The sequence below is a fragment of the Microtus oregoni genome, unplaced genomic scaffold, assembly GCF_018167655.1.
Source record: "Microtus oregoni isolate MIOR12 unplaced genomic scaffold, Mior012 000001F_ref0000356, whole genome shotgun sequence".
In the NCBI taxonomy this organism is placed as follows: Eukaryota; Metazoa; Chordata; class Mammalia; order Rodentia; family Cricetidae; genus Microtus; species Microtus oregoni.
Window position 1 is genome coordinate 93,096,850 of NW_024543060.1, and position 10,637 is coordinate 93,107,486.

At 44.0% G+C, this 10,637-nt stretch overlaps 1 protein-coding gene across 1 annotated transcript; it reads right to left on the minus strand.

The window, feature by feature from the left end:
- Nucleotides 1-6,074: 6,074 nt before the first annotated feature.
- On the minus strand, nt 6,075-10,637 carry LOC121461228 (four and a half LIM domains protein 1-like). The gene is made up of 2 exons (XM_041672189.1): nt 10,309-10,637; nt 6,075-7,986 (listed from the first exon to the last, which is right to left on the minus strand). Exon 2 carries the CDS (start codon nt 7,456-7,458, stop codon nt 6,616-6,618), a length of 843 nt encoding a protein of 280 aa, XP_041528123.1. The 5' UTR covers nt 7,459-7,986; nt 10,309-10,637; the 3' UTR covers nt 6,075-6,615.

Genomic DNA, 10,637 nt, shown 5'->3' on the forward strand with positions numbered 1-10,637 from the left:
GACCCTTAAGGTCACATTCCATGGCCACTCTGAAATCCTGAATCACACACGCACAATTCCCAACCCTGCCTTCCTGCCCTGTTTGTCACTTCCTCTGTCACGTCCATGGCGCTAAGGCAAAGGGGACAGGAGGGTTGTCCATGCAGAGGAGAAGGCAGAGAGCTATTGTTTAGAGTGGGATTGGTTACATGAGTGCATTAAAAGTGATAGTAACCAGGTGGGCCACTGTCACAGCAAGGCACCCAGTGTGGAAAGGCAGGGAACAAAAATGAGCCATGTGGTGATGATTCAGAACCAGAGATGTGGACTCCTGGTTGTCCATATGGGGAGAAATATTACACACCTTTCTATGCGCCCATGTATAATAAAGAGTTCTGTCGACCTGAATGGACTCTCACTGTTCAGGTCTAGGCTTAGATGAGCATCAAATAACAACAGTAGTGGATACAAAATATCAAACAGAATATAAAGCCAAGAGTCTGTATTCATTTAAATATAAGAAAACAAATCAATTGAGAATTAGATGATTTACAAAGTCTCACACTGTATCTGAAAAAAACTAAACTTATTGTAATAATGAAAGACTAGCATTATGGGATACTGGATTAAATAAGCTATTGAGGGGGGTATGCTGAGACAGACGGGGCTGGAACACGGTACCGCTCTGGCCTGCTGTTGCCCTACGGTTGTCTCTTGATGGCTAACAAGTTACTCCAAATATGTAAGAGAAAACACAACTGTCTACCATGCTCATTTTTTTTTTATCGTAGCAATAGAAACCCTAAGATATGGTCTCTCCAGATGGTTTTGTGCTTTTCACAGGTTGGTACTGAGTTCTGAGACACAGCATCCATGTGGAAGAGAGAGAGTTCAATAGGCATCTGAAGGAGCCACCAGACTTTTATAAGCTCGCACTGAAAGACACACACCTTCACTTCTGCCTCATTCTGATGGCCATGAGGATAGCTAACGTCCACTCCTTCCTTCCTTCCTTCCTTCCTTCCTCCCTCCCTCCCTCCCTCCCTCCCTTCCTCCCTCCCTCTCCCCTTTCTTTCTTCTTTCCTCTTCGCTTTGCTTTTTTTGAGACAGGGTTTCTCTTTGTAGCCTTGGCTGTCCTGGAACTAGCTCTGTAGACCAGGCTGGCCTCGAACTCACAGAGATCCGCCTGCCTCTGCCTCCCTAATGTGCCACCACCACCCGGCTTCCACTATTTTTATAGTCCAGGCTGGCCTTGAACTTGGGATCCTGAGTGCTGGGATGACAGGCTTGGGTCATCTTGCTTGGCTTGAGGCCCCGTGTTTTATTAACAGAGTGGTAGCCGGGCAGTGGAGGCCCACGTCTTTAATCCCAGCACTCGGGAGGCAGAGGCAGGCGGATCTCTGTGATATTAACAGAGGGGTAAAGCCACACTGCAAAAGATCATGGAATGAGATGAGAAACTAACGAAAAACTCATTCTTTCTCCTCCTACAAGTGGGTTAAGGTTTTCTGTGTGGCTACTCAAATATTTCCTCTTTTTAAATCAACAGCTTTAATGAACGAAATTTATATAATTCCTGTCTGTTGTTTTTTATGTACAACACAATAAACTTTACTAAATTTAAATAGCTTGGAATCATTTTGTCAAAATTTACTATGAGAAAATTTTCATCCCCCTGACAAGGTCCTCATGCCCCTCTGTGGTCAGTCTTTAGCGCCCCCTCCCCGTCCCAGATAACTGTGGATCTGCTTTCTGTCACTCTAGGTTTGCCTTTTCTGGACATTTCATACAAATGAAAAAATACAATATGCAGTCCTTAGCATCTGGGTTCTTTCACAGGTAGGACACCACTCATTAATATTTTACTGGAGAAAGTTCAAGCATGTGAATTAAACACCAGCTAACAATGGCGGGGAGCCAAGGGCAGAACATCAGGTCAAGCCCAATAATTGTAGAAACCAGGACACCAGAGTGTTGTAAAAGGAGTGGTGGGCTGGCTGCTTCCGACCGCCTGGCTCACGGCTAGTTTACACCAGAAACAATTACACAGAAACTGTATCCATTTAAACATTGCCTGGCCCATTAGTTCTAGCCTCTTATTGGCTAACTCTCACATATTGATTCAACCCATTTCTAATAATCTGTATCGCCACTTGACTGTAGCTTACCGGCATGAGTCTAACCAGCTCCCGTCTGGGGGAAAGAGCCATGGTGTGCCTCACTTCCCTTCTTCCCAGCATTCTGTTCTGTCTACTCCACCTATCTAAATTCTGCCCTATCAAAAAGCCAAGGCAGTCTCTTCTTTTGACCAATGAAAACAACACATAGAAAAAAGACCCTCCCACGCCACCAGAGCAAGCTGGGTGAGAATCAGGAGATTTTGAATCAGCTCACTGGGATTGCTAACACGTGTTGACAAGGTTTAGTTCTGTCTACTAAACATGAATTAGATGGGACAACAGGAGTTTTGATTTCAGAAAAAGTGAGCTCAAAATCCACTATCATTTTGTATTCCCTTGAGCGTTATGCATTCTGGTATTTGTTTTTTATTCTGGTATTTTGATCAGTAATACAGTTATGTAATCCTGCATATTTATGAACTGGAATGTTCCACTGAGTCTCAACTTCTCATTTCTCCTCCATGAGTAACATACGGTTTTTGAAATTTGTATACAGTGTACTGCACATGAGAAATGCTTCTTTGTATGGATACACAGTTAATTACCTTTATTTTTGTCATTCCTGAGGTTGCTGTGAATACTGAATTATCAAATGCTATCCCAGAGGGAATATAAAATTAAATTCCTGTCACATGCTGAAGCTGGTGGTTTTGTTACTGTTGTTTAAAGACTTCCTGTTTAAGGTGAGCTGGGTGAACACAGCGAACAGCACTTTTGAGGCACTGTCCAAAATGACAGTTTACACCCCCACCTCCTGTGTCTTCAGAGTACATTTCTCCACATCCTCACCAAGCTTTATTACTGAGTTTCTGCTGTGAAATATTATTTTAAGATGTGTTACATTTGTTTATGTTGTGGAACATTTGTTTTAATGATGCAAAAATGTGTTGCATTCTTTTATATTGCATTTTTTTTAACTCTGTGTTTGGGCAGTAAACCCACCCTAGTCCACGTATCCTGCAGGAGCAGAAGGATGCTTGAATCCTTTGACCTTCAGTCAGGGTGAAGTGGATCTACCTCTGGCCCATCCTAGAGTCTAAATCACCAAGTAATCACAGCGTAGGTCAGGGTGTGTAGCCACACTTGTTTTTAACAACTTTGAAAAGGCAAAAATAAGGGGGCTGGAGAGATGGCTCAGAGGTTAAGAGCACTGGCTGCTCTTCCAGAGGTCCTGAGTTCAATTCCCAGCAACCACATGGTGGCTCACAGCCATCTGTACTGAAATCTGGTGTCTTCCTCTGGCATGCGGGCATACATCAAGGCAGAATGTTGTATACATAATAAATAAATCTTTAAAAAAAGGCAAAAATAAGTCCAAACTCTCTGACCTTCAGACAAGGTGGAATAGGTTCACACTTTTGGGTCTGCACACATTTGGAGTTTGTTTCCATGCCTAATCATGTTACCGTGTTTCATCCTCTCAAGGTTCCAGAACTCTTGAGAGGCGACCAAAGGAGTTGACGCTAAAATATTTTCTAAAATATTAAGAGCTGATCCATATATTCTTGTTGGATTTTGTTGTTTCTATAATCCACCCTTCTATGAAACAATGGCTGTGTGACTGGTGCGTTCTGGGGCCGTTAACTAGCACAGCACAGAGGTGCTGAGAAGCGAATTGCTCTCTTGGAAAAGAAATGATTCGGCTCATATAAGGGTGTGCCCTGAAGGAAGGAAGGAAAGTGGGCCAAGTAGTCACTGATACAAATTTCAGCTTGAAGATATTAATGTTGACTTTGTCATACCCATATAAGGACTGGTTGCTATTTCCTTCACACTTCAATGTGAATGTGAAGACAGACTTTAAAAATACCCTAAGAAAGAGTTCCTATCATCCTTAGACTCATTTGAATCTGCAGACTGATTGATATTTGTGTTTCAGATTGGTGGGAATCCATCTCCACTGTCTAGGCCTGATGCAAGATGCCAGCCATGCTTGGCTTCTATCTGTGAAAGGAAGACCATTTTAGAGTGCGGACTTCAATGCCTGAATGAGATGATAGGCAATTGCTCATACGTAGAAGCCAAACCAAAAAGATCTCTTACTTGAAGTTCACTTGGGAGTTTTCATGATGTGGGATAACATGAAAAAAATGTAGACTCACTTCTCAAGGTGACCATGCCTGCGCCTTCTTTACAACTAGCTACTGCTCGTGGCACCAAAGACTCTGAGGGCTAGTTCTGAAAGACTATTGTTTTTTTAAATAAAGCTCCATCTTCCTGGTTTTCACCAATGTCCATTTAGCTCTTTACCTTTTGTACTTGGTGATTTTATTTCAACTTGACACGAATTAAAGTCACAAGAGAGGAAGGAGCCTCTGTTGAGAAAATACCTCCATAAGATTCAGCTGTAAGGCGTTTTCTTAATTAGTGATCAGTGGGGGAGGGTCCAGAAAATTTTGAGTGGTACCATTGCCAGGCTAGTGGTCCTGGCTTTATAAGAAGGCAGGCTGAGCAAGCCATGTGGAGCAAGCCGATAAGCAACATTCCTCCATGGCCTTTGCATCAACTCCTGCCTCTAGCTTCTTGCCTTGCTTGAGTTCCTGTCCTGACTTCCCATCAGTGATGAACAGTGATATGGAAGTGTAAGCTGAATAAACCCTTTCCTCCTTGTGGTAATTTGAAAGAAAATGGACTCCATAGGAAGTGCCATTATTTGTTGGAGTGGGTATGGCCTAGTTGGAGGAAGTGTGTCACTGTGGGGGTGGATTTGGGGGTCTCCTATACTTAAGCTTTATTTCCAGGGACACAGTTCACTTCCTTTTGCCTGCAGACCAAGATGTAGAACTCTCAGCCCTTCCTGTTCCAGCATTCTCTGTCCTGGGGCATGTTTACTTTTAGAGGAGCCTTTATATTCGTGGTGCCAAATGGCCTCACCTCATTTCATTCCATTTCAACATTTTTTTCTATTTTATATCAAGCTTACTGAAGTATCAGTTATAAATTAAAAATTTGTTAGCATAGTTTTGACAGATACATTGTATACCCATATCACAATCTACAGAATTCCACTGCTTCTCCCAAATCCCTCAAGCCCCTTAGATAACCACTCCTACTTCCTAGTCAATGTTTTCTATGTTTTTTTGTCTTCTCCATATGGGCTCATACTGGACGTATACTTTCCAGTCTTAAGTCTTTCACTGAGAATGGTACCTATTCATTTTGTGTAGTTTTGTTTCCAGGTGGATTCCACTGAGCATATGTACTAACATCTGTGTATAGTTTCACTAACTATAGGGTATTAGTGTTTCTAATTTTAAGTAGTTATGATTTATTTTTGTATATGTGTGTATCTGCTTGGGTTGATATCTAGTGGAATATCTGGGTCATAATGTATTATTTTGTAAGTAAATGGACTCTCAAGCCACTCTCCAAGTGTTTGCTCAATTTCTACTAAGTGTTTCGGCTTCTCTCCCTTAAAGTTTAGATAAAAAAAAATTAACCAGGTAGATGTTTACTGAGGGGCATGTATGTGTGAGTGTATGCACATATGTGCATGAACACAGGTAGAGGCCACAGATCTACTTCTGGCCTCTCCCTGGATTGCTCTTCATGGATTGGCTAGGTTGGCAGGTCAGTGAGCCCTAGGGATCTGCCTGTCTTTGATGCCAGCCCTGGGGTCACAGAAGCATACCACCAGTAGAGCTGTCCATCTTCTGGTGCTAGACAGCCTTTTGCAGGGGTGCTCAAAATGTTTGCATGGCAAGCAAGCATCAAATGAACCATATCCACACCCCCTCGCTATCACTTTGGCTTCCATTTCCTTCCCTATCACTACACCGTTCACATTTTGCAGAAGTTATATGGAGCAATCAAATATTAGTATGTGGAGAAGATTAGCTGAGGATTACAGCTAAATTCAAAATGTTTATTTTGTGTAGTTTTGTTTTCAAAGCAGGGTTTCTTGTGTAACCCTGGCTGTCCTGGAACTGTTTCTGCAGACCCGCCTGCCTCTGCCTCCCTAGTAGCGGGATCAAGGTGTGCGCCAACACCGCCAGGCTCAAAATGTTTATTTTCTGTTAATTCGTGTACTGTGAAAGCACAAGTGTTGATGAAGAAGTTAATCATGCAATCTGGAAAGTTCTCTGTTCACAGAAGAGGGTAAGAGGTGAGTTGGAGCAATTGCTACAACTCTTGCATGTTGTGTGACTACACAGAGGAACCCAGCTGAGCCTGGGATATCTCAGTAGAGGCATTACCGCTAATGCTTCTTGCTTAAATCATGTGGTTACATGGTTAGTGCAACAGAGAAATGATTTTTGCCGCAAGGTTGTTCTACGTTGAAGCCTAACATGATCACCGTGTGCCCTTAGCTGAACACTGAAATGTGAGGGAGGACAGAGGAGCGACTTTGTAGAGGTGAAGGCCCCGGTCCCCCTGTGGCTGGTGCAGGGCAGAAAGAGAAAGAACACAAATCATGGTTCGAATGCTGTTTTACAGGATCGCAGCCCTTGTCAGGTTACAGCTTTTTGGCACAGTCGGGACAATACACCTGCTCTTGGTGAAAGACGAAGCGCTTGTTGGCCAGATTTGCAGAGCACGTTCTGCAGTTGAAGCAGTAGCCGTGCCAGCACTTTTCTTGGTAAGTTACCACACTAGAGCCTTTACCAAAGCCAGTGATGGGGTTCTTGCATCCAGTGCACTTCTTGGCCACGAACTTCTTGTAGCATTCCACGCAATAATACTGGTCATCCACCGCGGTGAAGCGCTGCCCACTCAGCTCCTTAGAGCAGGAAACACACACAAAGCACTCAGTATGCCAGGGCTGATCCTGGTAACTGATTCCTCCCGATGTGATGGGTTTGTTGCATTTCACACAGTGCTTGGCAAACTTGGTATCATGGCAAGCCACACAGTAGAACTCATCGTCTTTAGGGAAGAAACTTTGGGTCCCGATAATTTGCTTGCAGTTGCTGCAGGTGAAGCAGTTCTTATGCCAGATGGTGCCCTTGTACTCCACATTCTGGTCTCCTGCCACAATATGCTGTAGGCACCCTTTGCATTTGGGGGAGGTCTCCTGAGTGGCACAGACTTTGCACAGGATCTTATTGTCCCAGGCCACAAATGTCTCACTGGCCAAGTGGTGAAGGCACTTGTCACAACGGAAACAGGTGCTGTGCCAGTAGCGGTCCTTATAACGTACCTCCTTGGAATCTGCGCCTATGAGCTTATGGCATTTCTCACAGGCATTGGCACAGTGCTTTTCAAAACACTCCAGGCAGCAGTTGAAGCTCTCCCTCTGCACATACTTCTGCCCCAGCAAGGAATTTTTGCAGTAGTGGCAGTTGAACTTCTCAGACATGGTGCCTTATAGCTGGGGGGAACCTCACATTGGATGTGCAAAGAACAGGCTGTTTGGGATGGGTGGGGCACAGTTGAGAATGGCTGTCAGTTGCTGCCTAGAGGTGCTTGCCCATGCAAGCGGTGCAGGCTGTCTGCTGGGTGGTGGCTATGAAGCCAGAATTCTACAGCAGCTTATCAGGCTCTGTGAAAGGAAGAGGGCTTGGGCTGTCTTCTACCTCACTGCATGTCGTCCACTCCATAGAAATAGTTGATACAGAAGAGACAGAAAGAATTCTCAGTGTATTTTAGCAAAGATCAAGAATTCCTGCAAGCTGAACAGGTTGCAGTTATCACTCACAGAGGAAGGCAGAACACACATCCCAGTCAATCAGATGGCATCTCAACAATAGGATATAAAGCAGGGCTCTTCAGATTTAGGGTCAAGTTAGATGTTTTGGAGGAGGGTTTAAGGAAACAGAAACTTCTTGCCTTTCTTTTGTGATGAGGCAGGAGTGATTGTATGGTTCGTTGTCTTCATAAATGTCACCTAAAAAAAGGAAAGGCTAGAATGTAACCAGTGAAGAAGCAAAAGCCACTTAACCAGTTCACCTTCTCATTTTGTGTATTCTGCTTGGTGACCTGGACAGCACTGATGATTTTGTTCAGGTTCAAGTAATTAGAAAGTAGTTGGGTTTTTTTTGTTTTTGTTTTTGTTTTTTTTGTTTTGACCATTACCAATTGTGAAGTAGCCTTGCCTCACGCTGTTTTGCTTAACTAGAAAATACCAAGGTCTAGTTATGCCAGGCCAGCTCCTACCAACATTACAGCCTTGTTGATAGCGCTAGGTCATTTGCTGGATTTCAGGGTCTGCTTTTCCCTCAGGATGCAGTGGTTAAATCGAATGTAGTGGCTTATACCTTAAGCCCAACACTTGGAAAGAACATAAGTTTCAGGTCAGCCTGTCGCATAGAAAGATCTCATCTCTCAAACAAGAATATGACAGTTGGGGCTGGAGAGATGGCTCAGTGGTTAAGAGCACTGGTTGTTCTTCCAGAGGACCTGAGTTCAATTCTTAGCAACCACATGGTGGCTCATAACCATCTATAATGAGATTTGGTGCCCTCTTCTGGCATGTAGGAATACATATAGGCAGAATATTGTATACATAATAAATAAATCTTTAAAAAAAGAATCTGACAGTTAACAACTTGGGTTGTGGTCACAACATTGGACTGTAAAATTTTATCTTCAACAGTTGTGAAGATAGACTAGATTAACAGATTTGCTTCAGCTCATACGATTATACAAGTGTTTGCCTCGTCACGAGAGAAATGGGATGGCACACCCTAACAGTTTACGTCAAATTGTGAGTCAAGGAAGAAGAAAGAGTTAAGTGTGCAGAGCCCAGTAAGAACACGAGAATAATAGCATTTATTATTTATGTTGGATGGCAACCTATTCAAAGCTGCTATCATTCATTTCAAAATAACAAAAGAATGTATTACATAGAGAACGTAAAAAAAATGTTGCTGCCGGGCTATGGTGGTGCATGGCTTTAATTCCAGCACTCGGAAGGCAGGGGCAGGTGGTTCTCTGAGTTCAAGACCAGCCTGATCTACAAAGGAAGTTCCAGGACAGTCAGGGCTACACAGAGAAATCCTGTCTGGGGGAAGAGGGCATTTAGGTCAGCCTATAAAATAAATAGGGCCCGATCTCACTGGGGCTCCTTCTGGTTGCATCAAGATATCTGAAATCAGGATCGCATCAAGATAGAAGCAATCTCATCAAGATCTTCATACGTACCCTCATATAGACCGGAGTTGGTGAGAACTGAGTGGGATGCTATTCATTGTCATAGGTAAGGAGCCTGAGGCAATAGGAAATGACTGCAGTCAGGATACAGGACTACCTCGACTTACAGTTTGAGACGGAGCCAAAGCGCCCCAGTATCTTCATTAGTTTATGAAACAGAGAGAACCACAGCTTTGAATTATGGCCTTAATAACTAGCAAAATCATTGTCAATTTTGGGAAGAAAGTTATAAAGTGTAATTTTGCACACTGTAATTTTGCCTAGATATTAATCCTTCACCTATTAAAATCCTATGAAGAATTCAGGATTCTGTGACAGTAAAAGAACACCCCAGTCAACACCCCAGTTCAGACTCTCCTAGTCATCCTACTCAAATTAAAGTGATAAGATCAGTACACACAAGATTATCACGATTCGTTTCAGTACAGTGATCTAAATAGATTTAACTCGATGATTTGATAACGATTAAGAAGTCATATTCTAGTCCATTCTACTTAAGAAATGGAGCAAAGCTAGCTCCCTCCCGGGATCTTTCTTTCTTCACAGTCCTTATTTTGAGACCTGTCAACACTATTCAGTTACACCAAGCTATTGTCCTTTAAAAACGGAGGTTCCCCACCCTGTGAATGTGTCCGCATGGCTAATGAGGTTGTGAAAAGACAAACCTCACATTTGGGGAAGATTCCAGTTTATAAAGCCCCTTTACACCCACCATCTCTTCTTAGCCTCTCCAAAAGCTTAGGGTGCATTTATTGTCATCTCTGCCTTAAAGGTGTTGAGAGCCAAAGAAAAGCTAACAGCATTTTTCTACTCAAGCTCCTTTGCTCCCCCAAACAGCCTCCCAGGTGGCTATTATAAGGTCCCTCTGAAGCTCAGAAGAGTCCTGCTTCCAACCCAGGCTGAGGCAAGGCTGGACTTGCAGGACTCTTGGGTTCCCGGGTCCCTACCAGGCACTTTCTTCCCAAGGCAGGTATGAGCGTGGAGGGTCGGGGAGTTGCAAGTGACCGAGGGCAGCCTTTTCTCACTCCCAGTTCACGCCTCACAACGAAGGACCAACCTTTTTCTCCGCCATCAAAACTCCAGACTCCCTGCAAGGCCTGGGCACGAAGCGCTGCGGGATGAGGGCAAACCTGGCAGGATTATTATTATTATTATTTTACTCCCAAGGAATCCGGCTGTAGGACAGACAGGCGGAGGGTGAAGCAAACAAAAAAGCCCCCAGAGCAACTAGCAGGGCCTCTCCCTCCCTATCCCTTGGCTACACAGGCACGCAGGCTGCCCCCGAGGAGAACCGCTGACAGAAGGCTACAGAAGGATGACTGGTGACACCGGCGACTACGCCGCCCTCCGCCGGGGAGCAGCTCCCCGTTCCCAGAACCGTTACTC

Bases quoted from the DNA above. Each gene is read 5' to 3' on its own strand.
- LOC121461228 (XM_041672189.1), bottom strand. From the start codon at position 7,458: ATGTCTGAGAAGTTCAACTGCCACTACTGCAAAAATTCCTTGCTGGGG.